The 26,464-nt window shown below is 42.7% G+C and overlaps 1 protein-coding gene across 9 annotated transcripts in view; it reads left to right on the plus strand.

Annotated features, from left to right (window-relative positions):
• LOC121345830 (ceramide synthase 4-like) overlaps positions 1 to 26,464 on the plus strand; it is a 46,429-nt gene that overhangs the window by 4,817 nt on the left and 15,148 nt on the right. For 5 of the 9 annotated variants that reach the window (XM_041423116.1, XM_041423073.1, XM_041423099.1 and 2 more), the window contains exons 2-3: positions 16,902 to 17,075; positions 24,412 to 24,529. In XM_041423116.1, coding sequence (XP_041279050.1) covers positions 16,903 to 17,075; positions 24,412 to 24,529 — 291 coding nt within the window. In that variant the 5' untranslated portion in view covers position 16,902. Of the gene's footprint in view, positions 1 to 6; positions 36 to 7,090; positions 10,165 to 10,206; positions 14,023 to 15,624; positions 16,202 to 16,901; positions 17,076 to 24,411; positions 24,530 to 26,464 lie in introns of those variants that run through there. The other 4 variants (XM_041423126.1, XM_041423090.1, XM_041423143.1 and 1 more) reach the window with 4 other exon arrangements.

Below are 26,464 nucleotides of genomic sequence, written 5' to 3' on the forward strand. Positions count from 1 at the left end.
GGCGGAGCCCGGGCCGGCGCCGCGGGAGGCCGGAGGTGAGCGGGCGGCGGGCGAGGCCGGGGGAGCGGGGCCGGGCCGGGCCGGGGGAGCGCGGGCTCTGCGGGAGTGTCGCTTTTACCCCGTGGCACGAAAAACGATGGAATTGAGAGAAGAGTTTCTTGCTGGCAGTGAAAACTCTTCCCAGAGAAAAGGACGGCAAAGCTGGGCAGAAGGCTGAGATATTTTGTTTGTGATTTGAATTGTTTTTAGAAAGATTTGTGTAATGATCAAAATTCAAGTAGGATAATGACAAAAAACCAACCAAGCGAACCAACCAACCCTAATTTTAGAGTGGAGTTGCCAAAAACATCAAATCAATACTTGACAGCAAATTCCACTTCTGGAATCCTTTAAAGCCAGACCAGCTGGTTGGTTTTAGGAGGTAATGGCAATGGGATAAGCATAAAGTCAGGTGTCAGGGCATGAGGTGAATGTTTCTGAAGCAGACCAGTGTTCATTTGCAGTCTGACGGCTGAATTTTAGCTCACCAGATTGGAAAATGCATCTTCATCTATATCAGTTTATCATAATTTAAAGGTATTTCCTTCTTTTGAAAGTGTAATATGGAGTTTTGTGAGGTAAGTTTTGTAAAAGTCAGATGGAAGGTGTGTGTGAGAGGATGCACATGGTGATGTTTGTCCTCAGAAGGAACCTACCTCTCCTTCAGCCAACAGTGAGAACTAGAGTGAGGTGTGAGACTCAGCTGGTGATTAATGAATCTACAAGCTCAGGTTTATCAAGATAGCCATGAGACTTGAAAATGCAGAGGAATTTTTTCTGTATTTCTGTTTAAAAGAAAAAAAAAGGGACAAAACTATTTTTTTACATGGGGGTTGTACACTGAAAGAGAAGACTTTGTGAGATGCCTATGTTCAGAGCAGCAAAGAAGGTGCCAAAATGGAAAAGTGCAGCCAAAAGAGCTTTTTAATCAAAGTCGCTGAGGCTTATTAGCTGTTCAAATCTGTTGAAATTTGCATATAATATTAATTTTCTTAATCTAATTCCCATCTAATGTCAGAGTTATGTTAAGGAGATAAAGTAGAGTAGAGACTTCACAGCTTGACAACTGCTTCTAGACAGGAAGGAGAGTAAACACCTGCAATGAAAAATTATTATTGTCCTTTTCTTTTGTTATAGTCTACCAAAATCCACAAAAATGGGTTTATTTTTGCTGTCTGTCACATCAGTAACTACAAGAGACTTGGCTCCTCTGTTCACATGTGGCAAAGATTAGATTCGTGTTGCCAGCCTTTCATGTGGGGCTTAAGGATTTCAGCTCTAATCAAAATAAAAAACTCATCTGAGTTGGTGTCCTTTTCCCATGTTGTTGGACAGTGTCTGGGAAGCCCCTGCATTGCCAAATGAGACAAGTGGTGCTTGAGGATGTCTCAGCTATGTGCTCTTGCTTCCCAAGTCTGTCTGGGGACACCAGCCTGTCTGAGCTCCAAAGGCCCATGGCTGTGTACTTGTGCAGGCATCCTCACAGGCTTCAAAGTTCAGTTTCCTGGTATATGCCTTTTTGTTGGAATAGGTTAAAGAAGGCTTCTTTTTAAAGCTTCTCCTCATGATGGAGCTTTTTTTCTTCACTTCCTGAGGTCATCAGATTGATGGAGTGCATTTTCATTGGGTTTTTTAACACTACTTACAGTTTGTGATGTCCTTTTGAATGCAGAACTTAAATGATGTCTGACCTGAAGGAGAGCATGAACTCTGGAAAGTCAATATCTTGACAACAGACAATCTTTTATAAACCTGGCAGTGTCCAATAAACACAAAAGTAACTAAATCAGGCATTCCTGCAATTCATATTTTTTCTGACAGCAGCTAATGAGAATCCTTGATGAAAGAATCCTTCATGAGCTCAAGAAGGCTCTAGAAGCAAAAAGGTGTCAGGAAAGTCCAACTGCTTTCTGTTCTTTGAGATATATAACAAGAAATTTTTATTTTCTATTTTAGCTCTACCTTTTATAGTACCCTAGACTCTTCCCTGCAGAGCTTTTGGGGGGAAATTGCTTTCAGGCTCATAGTGTTATCCAAATTTTTCTTTTCTGACATGTTTATGGCAGAGAACAATACAGGGCAGGGAAGGAAGTGAAAGCCTTTGTAGATCACTTATTTTAGCATTATTCTAGGAAGCGGTTTATGTGAGCTCAATACACAAAAGTCAAACTGCAAAGCTGCTAATTCTGCTTGTGAAAAGTGATTGTGGTAAAGGAGTGTTTAGTCAATACAGCTACAGGTGACAAGGCTCCAGCCGTCTGGGCGCACGCCTCAGCTTGTCTCCTCTGCTTCCAAGGCAGTTCCGAGGTAGAAGTCCACGGGACTTCACTTTTTTGAGAGCACTGTGCACAGAACTAGCACACGAGCTGGGTTTGTGACCAGTGCTTGCAGCAGACTGAGGGACGTCACAGCTGAGCTGTAGCAGCTGCATTGCTGCCTGCCAAGGTCACGATGATTTGTCCAGATTTTGGAAGCAGTTGTTGTAAATTAAAGATCCCTCAGAGAATCTTCAGATCCTAATTCATAGCAAATTTCTCTGCAAGAGGGTAAAATGCAGCTAGAATGTTATTGTACATTACTTTTTCAGGTCTAAGATGAGTAGGGGATAGTTCTATCACCTTGTAAGTCACTCCTGAGAGAAACAGGAGAAAAATACAGGCATGGTGTTTGGTGTGATGTGATGCAGAGGGTCCCTACAGTTGTGTATGTACACCCAGAAATGGCTTGGGGATGCATCTATCACATATTTAGGCTTAATTTTCTGGGTTGGCTTTTTTTTTTTTTTTTTTTTTTTTTTTTTTTTTTTTTTTTTTTTTTTTTTTAAAATTTTTTTTTTTTTTTTTAAAAAAAAAAAAAAAAAAAAAAAAAAAAAAAAAAAAGTGGCATTTTTTAAAGTTTCTTCCAGTGTTGCCTTCATTTTTAGGTCTTTTGCTATCACATGGAAATTAGGTTTATACTGTGAGTAGTTTTTTTTTTTCTTTTTTTTTTTTTTTTTGGTTGATGTTGTTGCTGTTTGTTTGGTTTAGTTTGGGTTTTTTTGGGTTTTTTAATGTTCCGTTTGCAAAGGTCAGTAAGAACTTGATGATGTGAATCCAGGTATATGAATCCAGGTATTTCCAGGTGGGCATTGGGAGCTCAGCAGAGGTACAGTTTCATTACTTGAGCTGCGTTTCTGTACAGAGAGGTGCCACCTTTGCCAGGTCCAGGCCACTTGTCATTTCCCCTTACACCTTGCATTGAGCCTGCACAAATGATTTTGAAGCCAGAAAGTGAATTGCACTGAGGAACTGGCACGGGGTAAAATCACCCCGAGTAAAAACAAAAAACATTTGGTTTAAGCCCAAATCTGTTTCTCAGGCTGGTTCTCTGTGAAGCCTCACAAGTTCCTGAGCTGGGATGGTGGCAGTGATGTGGGAGAGCTGGCCAGGAACGGGTGGAGGCCAGGGTCCAGTCTTTGATGGCTCTGTTGGTTTACACTGGCTCTCAGTTGTAAGAGCCTCTCTCAGCAGGGGGATCTTCTGCTGGAAAGAGCAGCAAGTTTCATTTTAAGGGCTGTAGTGGATCTCTCCACCCACTGATATAATCTTAAAGGAAGCACATCTGTTTCTTTTCCCACTGTGGTCCTCCAGTCTTAGGCTTTGTTCAGGTGAAAACAAACTCAGGAGATTAGAGAACATGAAAGAACTGACATGCACAAGTCAGAACAAATAGTCCATCTTGATTTTCTGTATTGTGGGGTGTAAGTAACATGTACTTCTTATTTGAAATGCTGAGTCATTATATCACAGCATTTTCTGAAAAATCACATTTGTTTAATAAATTTAGACTCGTAGGATGTATCCAGACATTACTATGACATAACAAGTCCACACTAAAATCCAGCGGGGGTGCAGTTGAACTGAGGGGCATGCAGTTTTGAAATGACTCCACTTTAGCTGTGAATTTAGAGCCTGTTGATAAGAACAAAAGTGTCATGAGATTGCTGGAGTCAGAATTGTTTGTTGTGCTCTGTGTTTTATATCCTGCTTGTATTTCTAATGTCTGTTGCAGGTCTCTTCCCTGTAGGAGAAAAGCCACGCTTGCATGTAAAGGAAAAGCAGAAGTCAAACAGCTTACTTAAAAATAGATTGCTCTTTAGGAAGCCAAAATCTTGTCATTATTTCTTACTAGTAAAATTAATTACTCTTGTTCTAGTTAATATTAATTGAGTAATTGAACGCTTCAGTGGAGTCCGTTGCAGGTGTAGAGTTTACACGTTTCCAGCACTGTTTCATTGCAGTGCCACACACTGCAGGTTCTGTTGTAAAAGCTGCAGCTCATGGGGTCTCTAGAGCTGGAGTGCACACGAGAGGAGCTGTGGGGAGCCTCTGCAGGAGCTGGGCACTGCCCCTGCCCAGCAGCAGGGACAGCCCTGGAACGCCCAGTGCAGGTTCTGGTTCTGCTGAGTTCCAGGAACTGTCCCAGCCCCGGCTGGGCCTGCTGTGGAGCTGCAGAAGGGCTGAGGATGCCAAGTGCTGTTCTCCACCAGATGCAGCCAGGCCACCACAGGTGTTGGCAGAGCTCCTGTCCTTGGGCCTGCTTGTGGTGTGACTCAGTGCTCCTGGGCTCACATGCTGACCTGGCTGGGGGGTGCTTTTCACCCTAACCAGGTGCCTGCAAGCCACCCTCCTCATTCAAATAAATGCATTTTATTGTGGGTATCTGCTGTGTGCATGTATTCACCTTTAGTATATCTGTATTGAAGGTTTCATATTTAATTCTACTGGCATTCTATAGCAGGTTCTTCTTAAGTAAAAAGAAAAAAAAAGTCATTGTTTCCCCAGTTTTGAAAGTCCACTTGAGGTTTTTTTTGCTGAGGGTTGTTTTTATAGTGTTTTCATCTTTACTGATGAGTACACCTCATCAGGTTTGTCCAGAATTAAATAGCAATGTCAAGAACCCAGTGCATGTTCCCCACTCCTTTTCCAATATGCTTTAGTTTTAATTAATCCAGGAGTTTTATTCGGAAAATAGGAAATGTGTTCAAAGAGGACTGCAGTAATTCCATAAACTTTTGAGGCTGATTCACCTTTTACCGAAACTGATTTTGATCAGAACTAGTGTCTTTGTTTTAAAAGTCAGTTCCAAAAATAAAGAAATTCTTCAAATACTTTTCTTCGCGAGGTTGCTGCAGGTGAGGTAGTCACAGGTTATGGCATATGCCTTCCAACCCAACAAATGCCAAGGCTTTGAACCGAAACAGATAAGGAGAAATAAATTGTGAAAGAGGTGAACTACAGGCTGTGTTCACGTTATTTTGTTTGTAATGAGCAATGTTATTTTTATCCCTGAGGTACTATATGAGCTTTTGGGACAACGGCTTCCCTGTTGTTCATCTGTCTGTCTTCATACATATTTGAAAGATCCTTCTGCAGGGTTTGAAAGATGAATTGTCAGAGTTTGTGTTTAATGTTTTCAAAGAAAAGATCAGAGGAATTTTTCCGTTTAGAGAGGATATTGAATTAAAAGCATGAAAGCAGAATTCCCCAAATAATCACTTCTGTGTGACTTTCCTTGTAAAGTTACTTGTGGTGAACTGAAGCAAGAGGAAAGTAGCGCTCAGTATGGGTGTTTTAAAAATAAACCCTGACTCAGCCAGGGTGAGTCAGGGCTGTGCAGGGGGATCCCTCTGGCTGGGCTGGGGTCTCACCCGCTGCAGCTGCCACAGCCACGATGGTGTCGGCGCGGGGGCAGAACAGCCGGCTGCGGTGGGGTAAATTCGTGTCTGTTCTGCAGAGGAATTGGCCCAGGGAGGAATAAATGGGGTGTCAGAGTTCTCCCTCAGATGTTCAGCAAACACAGGGCTCCTCAGCAGAGCAGGAGGATGAGTCCAGCTTGAGGAGTGACCCCGTTCGTCAGAAGAGCAAGAGGACCCCGGGCTGAGCAATCCCAGTGAGCCCTGTGAAAAACGCCAGTCACTTGCTTAAAAATTTTAGAAGTTTAATAGTAAAAATGGCTATAAAAATAGTAATACAAATTAGAGTAATAAGAATCTGGACAATTAGAGTTAGGACAATAAAGGACAATAAAAAACCAAAGAATTACAGACGTCTGGATGTTCTGTCCTGCAACAGAACACACTTTGCTAACAAAGGATTAACTCTTACAAGCAATAGCCTGTTGCATATTCATATATCTCATACATGATGCAAACATTCTTTTCAAACAAAGGGTGTTTTCTGGTTATTGTCAACTTCTTCCCTCATCTTGTAAATCAATTGTTTTGGTACCTCGAAGTCTGGTTCTTCCTGATAAGGAGGCAATAATTCTTCTCTTGAGTTCTTTGGAGTCTAGTTAGAAAAAGTATCTTACATTACATAGTTTCTGCAGCCTAAAACTATATTCACTACACTACTTAAAAAAATTAGTATAGCACTACCAAAAAAGGATTAATACAACATAACTTTCCAACATAACACATACAGTATTCATTTTAATATTTGCAAAAAGCCAGTCATGTAATATGCATTTTTCACAGCCCTGTCTGTGTCCAGCAGGATCACTCATTGAAAGGGTCCCACTGCACATGTAGATAAGCCATCCCATAATGCCAGAATTGCTGGATAAATAGCAGTGTGGTTGCAGCCTTCAAATCTTGACAAGGAATGCACCATCCTGGATGATTTGTTTATGTAGCAGGTAAAGCTCCACTGGAGGCAGGCTCTGTCCATGTCAGGCACCTTCCAGCAGAGAGCACAATGCCTACGGAAACAGCTGGAGTTTTACATTCTGCTTACAGGCTGCTCCTGTCACAGAGCTTTTAAGTTACCTGTGCTAATGAAGAATAATTCATATTCACATTTGTTTTTCAATGGACATCATCATATGATAGATTGTATTACTTATTAAGCAGTAATGCTTGTGAAAAGTGACTCTCAATGCTTTTAATCTTGGAGAAAGGGAAATCTTTCTATCAGTTGCTATCTCAATGTTTTTGACATATTTTGCTTTTGCAGTAATGTTGGGAATGTAGATGTTCTCAGATAAGGTTTTAAGTTTTGTGTTTTGAAATGAAAAATCATGAAAGCATGTACTAGGAGGAGGTAGGAGTATAATTTAAATGAATCTTAATTTTAGCGTAATTAATTTTTTTTTTTCCTAAGCTCTGGAACAGGCTGGGGAGTTTGCAGGAACAAATACCTGGGAAACTGATGGAACTGTTGATACTGAAATTTAAAGCCAACTCATAGAAAGTAATTAAAGCCTGTGTTTTTCCTGCATGAGGGAGGAAAGTGAGGGTTGTGTGAAAAGTCATTCACTGTGTGTGTAGGTGTACTGCATTGTAATACGGGATGGCTCCCTCAGCTTCATGCAACAGATTAATCCCAAGTGATAGGTAAGCACTTTTCTTATCTATGTTGGCATTCGAGATGATCCAATTCCACTTTGCTGTTTATCTTTGTGAGGTCTGTGGCAGAGGTTGCACAGATCAGTCCCTTAGGCCTCCTTATTTAACACGGCAGGTTCTCTTGTTGTGACCCAGCATTGGCTGTTCAGGAGTTCAGCACTGAGGGGGATGCTCAGAGCTGCTGGTGTGATGAATTAGAAAACTTGACTGGGGAAATGGCCTGGCTGGGAGAGAAAGAAGGATAAAAGTGCTTGATTCACTGTAGGGCTTGACTGTATGAATTAGGACAATGGTGACACTTTGGGCTGCAGGGAAGTAGGAATTGTAGGTGAAACTATGGATGAAGAGCTTCTGAGGGCTGCGCAGACTGTGGAACCTGGAGTGTGGCTGAAGGCAAAAGGACAGAAGAAGAGGAGCTGTCCTGGAAGGGACCAGAAGGGCTTGCCAAGGGTGATTCTTAGAGGAGAGGTGAGGAGAGGGCCATCAGACCACAACAGTACGATTATTTAGGAATGCTTGTGCTTCAAAAGGGCTGGAGAGTCAAGTAACGCATTGGAGAAGCATTGCATTGTTCCATGAGCTTGTAGGAAAGAGGCTTAATTGAGAGCTGTGTTGGTATTTTAATGTGACTTGAGTATGGCTTGGAAGCTTGAACCTACTACCTGCTTTTTGTCATTCTCTATTTTTAAGTTAGAATTAAACTTTTTAAGGCCTGGTATGTGTTTGTTGAGTAGCAGGGTTAGTGATGATCAGTTGAGTGATTGCTGTTGGTAGTAGAAAAAGTGTCAAGGACTATGTATTGTCATGAATTATCTGGACAAGTATTTTTTTGCTCCTCCAGCATCTGAACAACCCTGAACATAAAGTGGGTTGTAGGCCAGAACTTGCCTTTGGAAGAATTTCTCCCAAAGTTATTGCTGCCCAGGCTCAAAGTCTTGAGCCTTATTCAGTGTGTGATTCCTTTTTTGGCCTTTCTATTCCAAAACCTCAAAAGGCTTCTATTGGTGTATGAACTGCTTGTTGGTACAGTCTTTGTGGATAAATAGCATTTCTATTTAGAGGCTTTTTGGCAGTTTTTACTGTCTCTTAATTCAGATTGAAGGACATGATCTCATTAAGATTGCCTGACTCTGATACTGATAGAGAAAGAACAGGTGAGCAGTTCTAGGAGAAGTAATCTCCCTCTTGATTCTTTGAGTGATCTTCCAACCTGACTTCTTAGCTCACTGTGGCCTGAGGCAAACAACTTGATTTTCTTCCTCAATTCTATCAAGTGATGTCAGACTGAGACGGCTGTTTCTACAGTGAGACTGGAGGAAATAGCAGATGTCAGGAGAAAGAATGAAGGAAAAAAATGCAAAAAATTTGATAAGTAGCTCATTTGGGGTTTATAGGTACCTCCTTCTTATATTTTACATTTGCACTCTTGAGAAACACACATAGGTCTGAGACTGTGTGTTTTGTGGAGATGTTGTAGCTGGTGCTTTGAGCGCCTCAGTTGCTTTGCTTGGACACCAGTGGTGTCTGATGTTCTTACTAAACCTTAATATGGTCTGTAGCTTTCTGCACAGTGATGAGGCCAAACAATCAGCATGCAGCCTCCTGTGGTTTTTCACTGATTTTTTCTTTTTTGTTTTGTTCGTGCTTGTTTGTACAGTTCTGTAACTGTACAGTTTGTACAGTTAATGTTCAGTAGCAGAACATTGTTCCCAAGTGTCAGGACAACAAGGTTTGTGTTACCTCACTCTGTCCTTGGAAGGCATGTTACTTCATGTTAGCATGTAACAGGAATGTTACTTCATTTAGTAATTCAGCCATGAACTAGGCACCAGCCAAACAGCAAAGGTTTTTAGCTTTTGTCTCTGTTGCTTTTACCCTGATAATTCAATACAGCACTTTGTTTTTCAGACTAGTTTGATGAGTGCTGCAGTTCAGCCCAGGTTTTTTGCAGCATTAGTAGGGAAGTATCTCCAGGTTCTTGGAGGAAAAATACGGCAGAAACAGCTGTGGTATTCCAAAATTTGAATCTGCCTTCTTGGGTTTTGCTTAACTTCCAGGAGAGGAGATTTTTTCTTCTTCAGGGATCAACTTGGCAGGAGTTCATGGGGGACTCTCCTGGCAGGTAAAGGTGCTGATCTTCCAGGACAGCCAGACCCAAGCAGGTGTAGTCCTTCCAACATGCAAGAAGACAAACAAACACGGTGGGAGGCAAACAAGCGTGAGCATGGAACTGTTGTTTGAGCTCAAACACAAGCAGGAAGCATCAGGAAGGTGGGAGTGGTATGAATGGCCAAGAGCAGTACAGAAATGTTGCCTGGGGAAAGCAGGATGCAGGCAGGAAATCTAGAGCTCAGCTGGAGTGAGGGATGTGAAGAGCGCCCAAAGCAGTTCTGAAAGTGCATTGGTGCAAGAGGGAGGCTAAGAAAAATTTGGGCACATTGCTCTGAGCACCTTTTGACCAAAGACATGGTGAAGCCAGAGGTATTTATGAGCTTTTCTGGCCTTGTTTTTTAGCTGAATAAACAAATGCTTGTTTTTCACTGGCAAAACCAGGAAGTTGTACTTATGCCCCTCAGTGAGGGATGAGTGAATGGGAAGAGCTGTCTGATTTGCATTCTGACGTGGGGAGTGACATCAGCTGAAACCCGTGCTGTGGGTCATACCTGCAGCCTGCTCCGAGCCAGGCACGCACAGGCAGAGCAGCCCACCAGGGAAGGAGCTGCCACGTGGAGCATGAGGTATGGGAGCTTAGTATGTCATTTATGCTGGGTGAGGAAGAGCAAGTTTGTCTATTGTGCAACATTTATTTGCAGTTTCAAATATTTGATTGGGCATTTTAGGGTTTTTCTGGAGCAGAGCTTTCCCAAAAGATGGCGTACATGAAAATTTTGGCCTTTGAACAGAGCAGCACACTTGGAAAATGAATTTATTCTTCTGTAAACAGCAGACACGAAATAATTTGGTAGGAAATGTCAGCTGGTAGATCTAAGTGAGGAGAACATCCAAAAGCTAGGAAGTTGAGGGTAACTGGATATTGGTGGAGAAACAAGGCTGCACAAATAATTTCAAATTTTCAATTATCTTCCAAAAAAGAGGATATGGGGAACAGAGTCTGGGTGAGGAGGGTGAGCCTGAAGAACATAGTGTTGGTGATTACAAAGGTAAGGAGGTTGTGGTTTCATTTCTCTTGCTACTGGTCAGAGTTGAAACATCTTATTTCATTCAAAAACAAATGGAGGTTCTGCCAGAAGCTGTAGTATGAGGGAAAAAGGTGTGTAGAGTCACAAGAGAGATAAGAAGGCGGGTAACTAGAGAAATAAAGCAGAATTATCTGCAGGTAAAAAGAGATTAATACCAAAACCTGTACATGTGATTGGAGATTCTGCATCAGTTATGGCCAGAGCAAGCAGGCTTGTAAAAATCTGCAAAAGAAGTTCAAAGAAATGGATGTGTAGAGGGTGATGGGTTCTGTAGGAATGTTACTTTGACAAGGTCAGGAAGCATGCTAGGAGAGCTAAGTTCAATAAACAGTTCATGGACTGGCTCTATATGGAAAGGTTTAAATATTTTTTCATTACCATGGGAGGACCTTCTTAGGCGTTTTTTTAACTGATAAATCTCAGCTGAGTCCCTTGGACATTATCCATCCATGCTTAAGTTTACATTATAAGAAAAGCCTTAAAATGGTGAAGAACCAAGAGAAACATAGTTAAAAAGGGGATCTTGGGCAGGGGAAATGTTGTTCTGAGTAAGATGATATCTGAAAGCAGGTATGACTCCAGGATGGCTAACAGAGATGAGGAAATGGAAATGAACATATCAAAACTGAAGTGAAATTTGAAAAGCTTTAATGTATTCCCTTCAGGCAGGTGACTCTAACTAGCTAATCTCCATCTCAGTATGCTGAAAATAATGCTACATGTAATTAAGAATTTTGGAGCAAAGATTTTTTTATCCATAAATTTTACCAAATTATTTGTGATATTTTATCTATAAATTTTACCAAGTCTTGATATATATTAGAAGAAATGTAAAAAAGATTTTACCAAAAAAAAAGCAAAAATTATCCTATAACTATAACTATACTATAAAATACTATAATACCAGCATTGTGATCATTAGTGTGAAAGTTTAAAAAAAGAAAAATCATCAAAGATGGAGATTAAGATATTAAATATAAGATGGGTGTTCAAAAGATAGCTTGTGCTGTTAGTCAGAGCTTTATTTCTTAAAATTATTTATTTCTGCCTAAAAGAGACAGTAATTTTCATGTCTACACTAGTAACTTCTCTTGGGTAGCTCTAACAAGTAGTTTATCAGGAGACATCAGGATTGTGGGAAATATCAAACAAGAAACTGCCTAGAAAAGCTGTCAGGAGATAATTTACTTATGGAGTTCTTGGCTAATTGATTTCTTAGTAAAATGAGTTAAAGGTTCAAATGCATAATAGGCAATGGAAACTCAAATTTAGGCAATATGGACCAGAGTAGGGCAGGAACACAATGGCTCTTCCAGTCTGAAATAACAGGAATCTTTAGAATTGTATGGAGGACTTTGTTTCTCAACCCCAGTTTCCTGGGAGGATAGAGCAACCCTCTCCATTTTGGTCTCCAGCATATCAAGACTGAGGAGGCATTTTTGGTTTTCTTTAGCCTTAACCCCATGGAAAAACAAAGCATCTTGACTGGAGAAGCAGCATAACCGCATCCCTATGGTGGTGTGCTCCCCATTAACTAGGGATTTCCCCGTGGCAGTGCTGTGCTGCAGGGATAATTGCATCCTGGGAAAACTGGCCCTACCAGGAAGGCTGCTGCAGGAATCCCTGCGCTGCTCCGGCAGCCAGGCCATTAACACGATGCTGTACTTAAACTAATGAGACTTGGCTGACCTAAATGGCTTGGCCCAGAGCCACTGCAGGGGTGTTTGTGCCTTTGGCATGGCTCACCCACAAACCTGTATAATCCACCTGCAGACAATGGACCGTGCCTGCTGTAATCGAGCCCTCGAAGGCCTCTGTAGCCAGTTCTTTCCAAGATGTGTAAGCTCTTTCTGTCTGTTTTGTCTCCACCCTTATCTGCTGTATTCACACTTGTAAATTTACATGAATATTTGTGTACCTATATATTAATGTTTTGCTTGGGAATGGAGTCTGTAAGTGAAGCAAGAGAGTAACTCTTTGAAGATGTAAGCAACAGTTAACATTGCCTGGGTAAACCTGCTTAGCCATTTTACCTGTGAGACGAGCAGTAACCTCTTTAGCTGGATGCCCTGCTTCTTCTCAAACAGTTCTGCTTCAAAACCAAAACCAAGCATAGAGCTGGCCCTGCAGGGTTAAGTGCAGTGGTGTTCTGTGCTCGGGGTGGGGACCCTGCTGTGCTGCTCTGCTGCAGGCGCTGCGGATGCAGCAATTCCTGCTGTCCTTGGAGCAGCTCAGCAAGCCCAACAGCAGAGACCTTTGTCATGCTGAGGATTCACATGAAACCACCATGTTCACACAAAAACAAAAAAACAAGCAACACCAGGAAAGGCAAGATTCAACAGAGTAAATACAGTGGATGGGGCCCTGGGCTGCAGAGTCGAGTTGCTTCAGGAGCTTCTGGCCGTGCCACTCAGAGGAGCTCATGAAGTCCGCTTTGCCAGACTCCTCTTGGTGCTCCATGGGCTCGGGAAGTGCCGAAGCCTTGTCCTCCCTCACCCCCCGGTGTAGCTGTGATACTTCTCTGGTTTTGATTTCATCCTTACATGTACCTTTCTACAACCAACATAAAGCTGTTCTTTCAGCATTTACTATTTTGTTGGCTGTTTGTGAAGTCCTGATGTTGCTCTGTCCAGTGTTTCCCACGGTCATTTGTTGTCTCTGTTCTTGCTGAGCTCTGTGTGAGGGGGTGTCTTCTCAGTCAGACCTGTGTTCAGAGCTGAAGGGCTTGGTTCTGCGTGTTACAAAGCTACAGTGCAGGATAGATGCTGTGTGAGGTGTAAAGAGCCTCTGAGAAAGAAATGGGCCTCTTACACTTTTCTGTGGGTGCTCAAAGGGCCTTTTAGACACACCATTGTCTTCAGCTTTCCAGCAGCCTTGACTTGAGAACTTGACCTGTATAAATTGCAAAAGATATGTGTTGCTTCATGTAGTACCCTGTTCTGTATTTTTGGGTTTTTTTATTTTTTGTTCTGTATTTTCTGCAATGTGTAAAGACTGCTGCAAAGATGAAGAAATATTCCATGAGGGTGATCCTGACTATCTGTGTTTTGCACATGAGAGTCAATTAGTTGCTGGCTATTTGCTTCCTTAGGCCACTGAATCTATATATCCCCCCTAGGCAGACTGGACCTCAATTTTGTATTCTCCCACACAGAGTCCCCAGTGGAGTTCAGCTGCTGTTCTCTACCAAGTGTGGTTGTGTGTTGTTGCCAGATATATACAGTTCTGGAGGGAGAATGTGGGATTGTGCAGCTGCAAGGCTGGCTGTGATGGCAGCTTTCCTCAGCATGCCATCTGAGGAAAAGAAGTGTGCACAGTGGGAAGACCTTCTGAAGAAATGTTTTTTGAAGAGCTGAGCCAATGAGGAAGTGTAATTTCTTCCTGGAGTTCTCCTAGGTATTCCTAATGCTTTTCCCAACTAGAGCAGAGATTTTTAACAGCTGAGAAAGTTTACCAACATTTTGAGTTTCAATGCCTGTGAAGTTGTTGCAATTCAGGCACCTCACTTTGGTTATCTGGCTCTTCAGGCTGGTATCCAGTACTGTCTGAAGGGCACACGTTGTTCTGGTGTGGTGTCACCATGCTTCATGCTGACAAAATGTCGAATTCATCGTAGGCTAAGCCCATATACAGTTTGCTTCTACACAAACACATTCTTCTCTAAAAATGTAGACTTTCATGGAGAAAGCTGGGTTTACACAGTCTGTAGGAAGTTTGGGGACATTCTGAAAAAATGGTTCACCAAGGCTTGGGGGTTCAGCCCAGCCTCCCTGTCCCATGGGCACAGGGCTGTGTCCCCCAAGTGGAGCTGTACTCGTGGGTGGCATGTTTACTGAGTAGTCTGAAAAGATTTTTCTGGCAGGTGTGTGTGTGTGCTTCAGCTAGCTCTGTCACCAGTGAGCTGTCACCAGCCTCCATAGCTCTGGCTTCAGGTGCTTCTGCTGGAGCACTAAAGGCACAGGAAGGGAACTGTCCTGAAGGATCCTGCAGCCCTGCCAGAGGAGCAGTGGTTGGTGGCAAATGTTCCCACCTCCAAACAGCCTTGGTGGGGACAGGTAGGTTATACTCTAGGCCCCTGAGAGCTGTAGAGACTCAAGACTTGGCAGGCAATTCAAAATTGTTGCGTCCTGCTTGTCAGGCTCTTAAAACAGGATTTGAAGAATCTATAAACCCTGTTTATCTCCATTTCGTGTGCCAATGGTTTTTGACCAGGCATTATCTGGAAGAAGAACTAGAAGAAGGAATGGAGAGCAGCCTGGAAGTGGTATCAAAAGTGCACTTTCCAGAGGCCCAGAAGCTACACCAGAAAGAAAATACTGTTGATTATTGTCAAAGTGAACTCTAGTAAAAGACCTGGATTTTTTTTTTTTCAGTGCTAGTGAAGTCATACTTCCACTTCTTTTGGTTGCAGTTCTTCAGTGTGTAAGGTTCTTGATTTTTAGGAGGATTTTTATGCTGTGGGTTTTACTATGAAAAGCTGAAATCAGGCAGTGCATGGTGGAGGAGAAGACTGCATTTTTCATAAGATGGTTTTCCTTTTTCTTTGGGGAAAAAGGGAAATGTTTTCCTGCTTTCTATATATGATATATAAATTCTCTATATATTTTTCTACAAGTGATTAGAAAGTTTGCATCCGCTTACTATCAATTACACAAATATTTTCAGTCAGTTTTGTCCTCAAACTGAATTGGATGTGCATGTGCCAGGAGAAATGAGTAAAATTTAAAGAAATAGCATCCTGTTCTTCCCTGGTGTAGTCTGATCAAAAGACACATTGAGGGGAATAGTGAAGTCCAAATCAAGAAAAGATGTTACATTTCCTTCCAGTGCCTGAAGGGAGCCTTCAAGAAAGATGGGAGAGATACTTTTTACAAGGGCTTGGAGGGACAGGACACAGAGGAATGCCTTCAAACTGAAAGACAGTAGATTTAGATTAGATATTAGGAAGAAATTCTTCCCCATGAGTGTGATGAGGCCCTGGCACAGGGTGCCCAGAGCAGCTCTGGCTGCCCCTGGATCCCTGGCAGTGCCCAAGGCCAGGCTGGACAGGGCTGGGAGCAGCCTGGGACAGTGGGAGGTGTCCCTGCCATGGCAGGGGTGCGATGAGATTCAAGGTCCTGTCTAACCCAACCCATTCTATGACTCCATAGTTGTGATTCAGAAAATACCCCTCAGACACGAAAATTGTAGAATGAGTTTAACAGAGAAATTGCATCAGAATTAAAGGTATCTTGCATCAGAATTAAAGGTATCTTCAAAATAAAATGACTGATTAATTTCTTTTTTGATAGGCAGTTCTTGCAGAAAACAGACCAGGCCTTGGGACTGTGCTTGAAGAGAAGCTTTATAATACTTGGGCCAGACACTTAAATTGTATGACTTTTCCCTGGTTTCCTAAGGTGGCATTTCCTGTGCACTGTTCTGATTGTCTCAATGGGCATTTCATTCCCATTTCCTTCTTCTGTGCCTGCACAGTCTGTTTGACTTCAGAGCTTGTGTTTGGGCTGTTGGTTGTTACCAGCTAAGAATGAGCAACGTGTATTGGAGGGTGGTGCAGCTCATATTTCTGTATGAGGTAAAGTTATCTAGAAACAGTATTTGTGTGTTGAATTGTCACATCAACATTCTGTTCTCCATTTTGCTGCTAAATTCACTGATCATATATGTAGATTCCACGTTCAAGCATAGTCTTTAAAATTACATTAAGAACCCAGCACAAAATCCACCTAGCAAAAAAATTCTTACCTGAAGTACCTTCCTTAATAATTCAAAGCAGAAAGATGATTTTTTTTTTCCTTTTATAAGGCAAAGTCTAAGTCTCAGGATAATAAGTATAATGCACACACACGCATAGAGATAATGGAATTACAATCTGTAAATAGAAACAAATAAATACAAAAGATCAAATACTGAAAAATAAGGCTATATACATAAAAAGTAGAGCAGACTTGCTACATCCCCACAATACCAAGCTGTAGAGAGGAATCTCTGAACCAGAGAAGTTTGGCACTAATACTCTCTTGAATTCTGAGGCACATTTCTCCATTTTACGCCTGTTTTGGTTTGGTGCCAGGACTCAGCATTTCCCAAGCACATGATAAGGATCTGTGCACAGGTTATCAGCTCCTTGGGCAGTGCTGCATCCCACAGCTGCTCTGCTCCTCGGCCAGATGCCACCTCAGCAGGGGTGTAATCCTTCCTGGGCTGCCCCGGCTTGTGCTGACAGGTTTTCCTGTGTGCAGGGCTCACTTCATTCTGCTCTCTGCTCCTTCCAGGATGGCTCGCTCTCTGTATGAGTGGCTGTGGCAGCACGAGTTCTGGCTGCCCCCAGGAATCACCTGGGAGGACATGCAAGAATCTGAAGACACTCATTATCCTCAGCCTCGTCATCTCCTGCTCAGTATCCCCTTTGCTTTAATCTTGGTAGTCATTCGATGTGCCTTTGAAAGGTAAGTTATTTCATACTGTTTGTGGTTTCTTAGCTACAATAAGAGCAGTTTGGGTCCAAAAGCTGGCTTTATTGTCTGTGTCAATGCATGACTGAAGAGGTCCACAGAAACTCCATGTCACAAAGTCTGCTGATACAGATAAATTTTTCAGCTCCTTCTTTTCAGCCCTGTATACTGGCTAAAGAATTGTGTTGAATGTAGACCACAAACCCTATCCTTAGGGTCTATTTGGAAGCATTGTGACTTCATACACATTAAACAGATAAGTGTAGCTGGGGTTTATGTGTGTGTTTTGCTGGTTTGTGTGTGTTGCATGTTACTTGCTGTTTCTGGCTTGAGTGTGGCAGAAATCCTGTTAAGACTCCATCACACAGTTAAGTCTCCTTTATCTTGGGTGATGGGGATCTGGAGTATTGCACCTGATAGACAAACCTGGACCAGATGCACCAGATTGAGCTGAGCCCTGTGCCTCAGCATCAGCCCTGCCTGGCACAGGCTGTGTGTGGTGCTGGCCCCACGCAGGGCTGGCAGTGCCCCTGCTCTCCTCTGCCAGGGACACACACATCTGTAGCTGCTTCCTCTGGCTTGAAGTTCCTACAGACCCCTCAGTGCTGGGCTGTCAGGATTTCTGCTCCTCTCATTCTGCTCCCTGATCTGCTTTTGAGGCTGCTTTTTGCAGACTCTGTGATATCACCCTCCAGTGCTGGCACAAGAAGTTACTCTGACTCAAGGATCTTTCTGGCCAGAACCATTTGAATGTTTTACACATTGCACTTCAGGACAGAAAATTTGGGCCTTATGACAAAAGTACAGCAAGAAATCCTGCAGGTGTCATTAACTCTGAGTTTAATCATTGAAGTCCTGAACTGGTGGCATTGCTTTATGAGTTTGGTCAGTATTAATCTGGCTGGTGACACATGATTTGCTGGTGGAAAACTGAGATTTACTAGAGCATTAACTGTTGTTAATACTGCAGTGCAAGTCTCCTTCATGATTTTGAATACACTTTAAAGTGTTTTTTCGATATATTCAAAACCCAGTATTCGTAGTAGCTCTCTGAAAAGGTAATAATTTGAAATCTTCGGTGGTTTTAAGTTTAGAAAGAGGGGAAAATGACCATTTAAAAAACATTTTATCATTCTTTTTTGAAAAGTGGCTGCACAACAAAATGGAAATGGACTTTCCTGTAGACTATAAAGATGTTTCTTCTGCAGGTTGTCTGTGACACAAGGTTAGCTTGGAAAAAACATAGAAGTTGAAATTCAGAGCTCTCCTATAAGAATGTTTTTATCCAAAAATACTGACTGTAAGTTGGGATATTTTATTAAAACTAAATGTTTGAATAATTACTGAAATAATCATTTTAGGATGATACAAGATTGGAATTACAATCTCCTTTTTGCAAAAAATATGTTCAGTTGCATTCCATAAATTCCATGGGTTTTTTCCTGCACTTTCCTGGGGAAATGGGCATCTTGGTTAAATCTATTCATGTGGAAACCCGGGTGCTCCAGGTAGCCATTAAAACAGAAGTGACTCACATTTCTTCCCTGCTGGTGCAGGGAGCTGGCTGGATTCCGTGCTCCTTCAGGTGGGCCCTGCTGGTCGATGGCACAGATGTGCTTCTGGCGTGGAGCTGGAAATTGGCCCGTGTGCCCCTGACCTTGGCCGGTTTGTGGCTCCCCAGTGCCATTCATGGCCAGGAAAAAGGAGCCAAACTCTTCCCTGTGGTGGCACCTGGCAGGACATGAAGCAGTGGGCACAGACAGAAATGCACAACGTTCCATCTGCAGATACAAAAACTCTCTTCTTACTGTGACGTTGGTCAAACATGGGAACAGTTTCCCCAGAGGGGGGGAAGAAGTCTGCGTGGGCAGAGATGAGGACACCCAGCTGGACATAGCCCGGGCAGCCTCCTGGAGCAGCACTTGGGCTGGGTGGTCTCCAGAGGCCCCTTTCAGCATCTCTGAATCTGTGCTTCTGTGACTCTGTTTGCCTGCCTCCTGCCACACCACTCCCCGTCAATCTAAATATCTTTTTCGTCTGCTTTTAGATGCCGATGGCCAAGTAAAAAGATTTTTTTCTTTCCCATCCAAGCGCTGCCTCATCTGGGAGTGTTTCCACAGGCCTGGTCCTACTCATTAATTTTAAAGCTGTTTTGATTCACAAACTTCATTAAATAAAAGCTGCATGTCACACCCTTGAAAAAGATAACATCACAAGCCCATTTTACAGGTCCAGGAAACCTATAATCATAGCCCTATTTTACCTATGCAAATTACAAGCCGGTGTTCTGAGCTGTATTCTTGTTTGTCCTAACTCTGCAGTAATTTATTTCAGCATGACTTTTTCTCATTGTGAATCATTACTGTTTCACATCCATTTCATCCTGGAGAAGAAAGCTTCCCCTGGGAAGGTGAAATGTGAATCCAGCCCTGAGTTTCTCCACTGCCTTATCTGTATCTTTAAACAGTGGCACTGGCCCTGTTTAAAATAATTTACACCAAGTTTGAGAATTGCAGAAGGAAATGTGCATTTATTTCTCATTTTCTGTGTAGATAATCCTGACTGTATATCTTTGGACACCTGCTCTGCAGATTGAAATGAGTGGCTGTAAATAATAGACAGGTTTGGGTTTGGTGGATATACTTGCACTCTGGCAATTTATTCTACTCTCAGCCACCACCAGCTATTACTTGCAACTCTGCATCTGGATAGTTCCTGGTGGTGTCTGCTTTGGGATTTCAGACATGTTATAATGTGATTCCTGTGATTTAACTGTCAGAACTCCAGGTAAATAATAAGAGGCAGGGGAAGTCTGGAGCATTTTCTGCAATGTCTGCATCAGCCACTGTGCTGGGACCAATTGTTTAATCCGTTTTTTATGCATTAAACTTGTAAAAGGATGGATTTTCCTCTCCTTTGCACCTGGCTGGCTTAACTGGGGCAAAATGAGCCAGCAACATCCTTCTGAGAGCCGGCGATGAGGGATGGGGTGGTGGCTGTGGGAAGGGGACCTGCGGTGTCGGGGTGGGGCCTGGGAGAGCCGAGGAGGCTGTGGCTGCAGCCCTGGGGCAGAAGAAACAGCTCATGGGTTGTGAAGCAACTCCCTGCCAGCTGGTTTGTGCTGGGGAAGGTGGGGAAAGGTGGATTCGGTGCTGGAGAGTAGAAAGCCCATTTCTGCTGCAGTGCTGAGCTGTGCCACAGTACTGGGGCAGGAACTGGGGGAAGCAGTTAATGATGTCCTGAGAAAAGAGAGCACCTAGAACTTGGGAACCTCCCCTGTTCCTTTAGTGTTTCCAGGTTGCACTTGTGAGTAGGAGATATGTCCTGCAACCAAAACTTGGAGCTTGATTTTACTTAGCAGAACTTTTCCCTGGATATAGTCCTGCAAGGATGTTGGCTTCTCTTCTAGTTATGTAATTTTTAAGACCATTTCTGTAAAAATCAAGTTCTAGGAAGGCTATGATTCTGAAGGAATATTGCAAATTGTTTCTTGCCTGCATGGTTAGTAAAATGTGGCAACTAAAGTCCTTTGAGAAACAGTAAAGCCATTGAAAACCAGACTTTACAAACAATTTTTGATTTGTCTCATTTTGGACTTGTCCAGGGATTTTTGGATATTGGGCAATTGAAAAAATTGTCAGTGAATTTGAATGCACACAGCTCCCAGATTTCACTAGAAGAGGATTTTAGTCCAAAATACTAGCTCTCTTTGTGGGAGGGTGGTGTCAGGATGTGAGCCACATGTTGTACATTTAAAGAAATGGACACTCTTGATCAGCCAGGAACAGATACTTGAACTCAAAACCAGAGGAAGGAAAGGACACCAATTCTGAGTATTTTATTTAGACATGTATCTTTCTAAAGTTTATTTTCCACAGAGACTTTTGTTGTTGATCAGTAATCAGGAAGGATTTGGAAACAGTTTCCTGTTAAGGTCTTACAGGTGGGGCTTGGTGCAAGGATGGGGACACATGGCAGCATTTAACTGAAAATGGACCTGACTCCGTTTGGACAGCAGCACTGTGGTGAATCCAGGCCTGGTATCAAACAGAACAGTCAGTTTAACTAGCGTGAAGCATTCTCCTGCAGGCAGGAGAAGGCAGAGACTGTGCCAGGAGCAGAGCAGTAGCCCTCTGCCAAAGGAAAGCTGGAGACCAAAGGAGATTCTGCAGTTCAAAGAGGTTCAGAATGCTGCTGTCACTGGTTCTTCATTTCTTAGTACTTGAAGGTATTTGCAAGTAAATAATAATATAATATTTTTTAAAATCCACCCCCAAAGTTAAATTATTTCTTTTACTTCACACTAACTCTAAAAGCCTCTGCAGAAGGAGTGTAGCCCACTTTTGAAAGGTGGGAGAGTAGCAGTTTAATCCTATTCATGGCAAATCCACTTAGTTTCAACTTGAGGAGATTTTGCACAAGACAGCTTGTTCTCTGGTTACTGAATAAAGTGCCTTGGTGAGACCTCTGCCACGTAAAACATGGAGTGAGAGGTGCTCACTGGTGGAACTGTAGGCTTTTGATGAGACTCATCTCTCTGGCTATGTCTGACTCTGAGAGGGGCACAGTTTAGTCCTCAGATTTACCCTTTTGTCTCGCAGAGAGCTGATAAAGTGCCATGACAAGGCTGTCCCTGCCACTGAGATTACAGATCTGTGATGTTGAAATCAGAACAAGCATCATCCTTTTAGGGCTGTGCTTGGAACAGGACTTAACTGAGAACTGAGTCAGAGCATACAGCCAACACATGCAAATGTCCCTTTGGAACAATTTCAGGCCTTGGTTTCCCAATGATGTTCCAATAAAAGTAGGATTGGTTCCATAAATCATGGGTATATTCAAAACCTCAACAACAAAGTAATTGTAACTGGTTACACCCTGATTTCATCCACTGCAAGTGGCTTGTTTCTGTTACAGTGAGATTTTATGCCATGACCATAAGAAATCAGGAAATATAGAGAAGTCAGGGATTAAACAAAATGAAGAAATTTTTCTGGACACTTTTCAGTAAAATAAATTTGCTGGCAAGCTGCATTGACACCTGATATTCTCTTTGTTTAATGTCTCTGGAAAATGTCATACATTTCAGTTCCCAATATGGCCTGATAAGAAGTGGCAGTAAGGTTGTTTTCAACAATAGAATTGATTACATTTTCCTCTTCAGAAGTGCTTGTATTCATGCCTGTTCTTTGAAAGAGAAAGATCAGGCCCACTGTTTAATATAAGAACCAAGATCTAGTGCAGAGCTTAAGGTAGATTTTTTCCCAATTTAGTGGAGTTATGGATACTACTGAAATACTGTCTTATTGTTCGGAGCACAGGACCTGCTGGTCCAGTATCACTTATTAAACCAATCACTTCATATAGAAAAAAAGTCATTAGATGCACTTAAAACATCTCTTGAGAGCAGTCAGAGCCAGCCCAGAATTCCCAGTGATGGCTATATGCCTTTGCCACCCAGCAGCAGTGCCAGAGCGCTGCTGAATTTCACTGAAACTGGTCAGTGGTTACCCATGTTTTTGTGATCACTATCCCTCTTGTTGCCAGCAAGCACACTTAGCCCTGGCCCTTCTTTTATGGTAGAAACATGTAATTTTTGTTGGTCTTGGTACATTTTTGAATGTTCCTATAGCCAGTGATGCCAAAGGAATTTCCCAGAGATAATGACAAAGAACAGTTGATACACAGGCAGGTGGGTTGGCTGTGCAAAAGAAAAGGGAGAGCTGTTATATGAGTGAGCAAAATGTGTACCCATTCTGTGGTCTAATAGAAGTTACAGCATTCCTTAGGTAGGGGGTCTTTTTATAATTTTTTTTTTTTAATACTTGTTAATTCAATTAAGAAATGAGTTCTTGAAAAGAAAACTTCTACAAGAGCCATCTGGAGGATTCTGGACCTGAAATAGTCCCTAAAGACATGCATAATACTTGTTAATTAAATTAAGAAATGAGTTCTTGAAAACTTCTAAGGACCCATCTGGAGGATTCTGGACCTGAAATAGTCCCTAAAGACATGCATATGGAGCATAAGCTCTATGGATATCAGAAACCACAAGTAACCACACCAGATAATATAACCACACAGATATACCACACCACAGCCATAAATATATCCCATACTATTTTGAAGTAGAACACCTTTAAACACCTACACAGTGAAACAGCTTTTGCAGCTTTTTTTAAGCAAAGTGAAAGAAAAAAAAAAATCTTCTTCTGTGTCCAAATCATTAGGGAGAATGGATCAGAGGACTTGCCTGGACATCAGGAGTGACCAGGCAGAGCAGGTATGGGGCTCAGCACTCACTGCCTCTGCTTGGTGCTGTCAGCTCAAAGCAGCTTCAGAACCAGTTTGCAGCAACACAGAGACACTTCCCCAGTGGCAGTGTGTAAAAGGGAGCAATTAATAGGAACAGCTAATTCTTGAGAAATTAAAGAAAAATTCAGATTATTTAGATATTAAAAAAAAAAGTTTGACAAGTTTCCTCTTTGTGCTGTATTTATGCAGGATCTCACTTCACACCTTCAATGAGGATGTTTCCTGCTGCTGAGGTAGAGAGGAGTGTTGCTGGTAGAGGATTTGAGTTGTTGAGCACAGGGATTCTCTGAACAGTTTTCCTTGACTAATTTTTTTCTATTTATGCAGGTTTTTTTGGTTGTGGGGTTTTTTTTCTTTGTTTTTGTTGTGGGTTTTTTTGGGGTTTGTTTTTTTTTTGTTTTTTTTTTTGCTTTATTTCACTGTGAAAGACTGAAGATGCAAACATCCATTGCTTGTGACAAGGTTTCTAGCTGCCATGTCCTTATTTTGCAACGGTGTTTGATTTATATTAGGAAACAGGGGGATGAGTTACTCCAGCAAAGACCAAATGGCTTTCTGTTTCAGCAGGACATTTCTTCTGCATTAATAATACACCTCTGGCAGAGCCTCCCTCTTGACCCTGAGCCAAGGCCTTAGTTCAGGTGGATGCCATGTATGTTCCATGTTCTAGATTAAGCAGGGAACATCCTTTAGGCTTTATCAGCAGTGTGGTTCTCCCCATCAGCTCCAAGGACACCAGAGACTCGTGCCTGGTGATTCAGAAGCTGACAAAGGAGGGTATTGCATTTGCCAATCTCATGTAATTTTGAATATCACAGCACAGAGCTCAGAGCAGTAGGGTGCAAGTCCAGCAGTTTCTACTGTAAGTCTGTGATTTTATCTACTCAATGTGATACTCATGTTTAGATTCACATGTGGGAAGCAGCTGTTATGTACTGCATCACGTTTTAACAGTGCTGCAAAATCAGAAATCACTGTTCTCTTTTTGGCTGACCCTTTATGTTTTCTTTTGCAGAGCCATAGCCCTGCCTCTCAGTACCAAATTGGGTGTGAGAGACAAGCAGAGACCAAAAGCTCAGCCCAACCCCGTGCTGGAAACGTTCTATAGTACGCGCCGCAAGAACCCTAAAGAGGTGAGTCCCTTCTTTCTTTGCTTTCCTGTAGAAAATCCCCTTTGGAATCCTGAAGTTTAGCAATGCCGTTGATATCTGGAAGCTCCAGAAAGGAAACGCTGCAGCACTGGTTCCCTGAGAGCAGCCTGCCGCAGGGTGTTCCTGCAGTGCCATCAGCTCTGAGTTCTGTCTCCGAGCAGCAGAGGAAACTGCTCCCAAAAGGAGCAGTGACAGCTCCGGTCCCTGCCTGCCCCACACACAGCACAACCTGCAGCACTGGTGGCTCTGCCTGAACAGCAGTGACACCTTCTTACTGTGAGCGTGCCCAGGGAGGTTGGGGATTTATATCCTTGGGAAAACTCAAAGCTCTCTGGGCATGGTCCTTGACACCTGGCTCTAGGCAGCTCTGTTTGAGTAGGGCCCATTGGACAAGGTGAGCTCCAGGGTCCCTTCCAACCCCAGCCATTCTGTGATGGCTTCTTTTCATATACTGGCAAATCCTAAATAAAAACCAACTGCCTTGAGCTCCCACATTGCTAGTCCCTGCAGCTCAGCAAATGTGTCTTGCTTGATCTAGTCCTAGACTGGGTCATTCTGTTGCCATGCAATCCATGAGTTTGAGATTGGCCTTGCAAGAAGCCAGAGTCTTGGCCATCATCACAGAGACTGTGAGGGGCTTCAGAAGCCTGCAAACATAACTGGAGGGTAGTTTTCCCCTGAGGAGTAAGAAAAGTCTTTCAAGAAAGTTTTTCAAGAAATTGGCAAGATGACCCAGAGTTATAATGGCTGTTGCTGATGGGAAAAACTACTAGCAGGATTATGAATTGTCAGGCAATATTAGAATTTAACCTGGTCAGGGAAGTCCCTGAGAGCGAATTCTGTGGTAGGGAAAGCAATCTGATTTTATTTCAGCTTGGTTTTGTAGACTTTCTCTTGGCCTTAAAGCAATTGCTGTGAGCCCTTATAGAGGATGGGTGAGTAGGATGCTCACCATGGCTTCCAGTCCCAAGGAACAATCCTGCTCCAAACACATTGCTTCACCAAGGCTGTTGCAGCATGGTTTTGCTGCAGTGGGGCATGAGGAGCCTCAGGACATGCAGTACCAGATTAGAAATAAAGGAAAAGAGGCTAAAATTAAAATGCAGGCATTGATCTGGGTAGTGCAGCCAGCCCATCTCTGCAGCAGTGGGAAGGTGCCGTTTGTCCTGGCTGGATGGTGACAGGGAGGGTGACAGATCCCCCTCTGAGCCCCACTGAATCCCAGCTGACATACCAGTGACACTGAATCCCAGCTACCAGTGACAGCACAGCATGGAGACAAAGAGCAGCACCACGGGTCCTGGGGTAACTTTATTCGATGGTAAAACTTCCCCTCTTCAGTGTCCCAGGACCCCGAACTGGGGGCAGACAGTGACTTATATATGGGGGCAGGTCTCAGGGGAGGATACAATCTTTAACAAATCAGGAGAATTGGGAGTGAAAAACAAGGCGGGGAATATAATGTTTAAACCAATAAAGAATTTCAAGGGAGGAGAACATTTTCAGTGAGCTAATAAAGTCTGGAGAAATAAAAAACTGGCAGGGAAATTTCTCGAAAGAATGCAGGTTGGGGAAGAAACTGGCATTTAATGAAAGGAAAAGTAAAGATTCCGGGCAAAGGGCAGGGACAAAAGGCACAGCCTAATGAAACTACAAAATTGCAAATCAAACAGTAAACATACCAATAAAACAAAAACACACCACAACAGGAAGGAGTGTTCTGAGGGACACTGTCAATGTGGTTGGCTTTCCTCTTGCCTTTCTATCCCCAAAATCCAAACACTTCTTACTATAACTGCTTCTATGGCAGAGATCTAACTCAAGACCTGGCTTTGCCAGCAGGTTTTTCACGCAGCTCTTCTTGCACCCCTGTTGTGCTGAAGTGGTGCTTTTCTCCCAGCAGATCTGGGATACTGG

Source organism: Onychostruthus taczanowskii, unplaced genomic scaffold (assembly GCF_017590055.1).
Source record: "Onychostruthus taczanowskii isolate IOZ18803 unplaced genomic scaffold, ASM1759005v1 scaffold110, whole genome shotgun sequence".
In the NCBI taxonomy this organism is placed as follows: Eukaryota; Metazoa; Chordata; class Aves; order Passeriformes; family Passeridae; genus Onychostruthus; species Onychostruthus taczanowskii.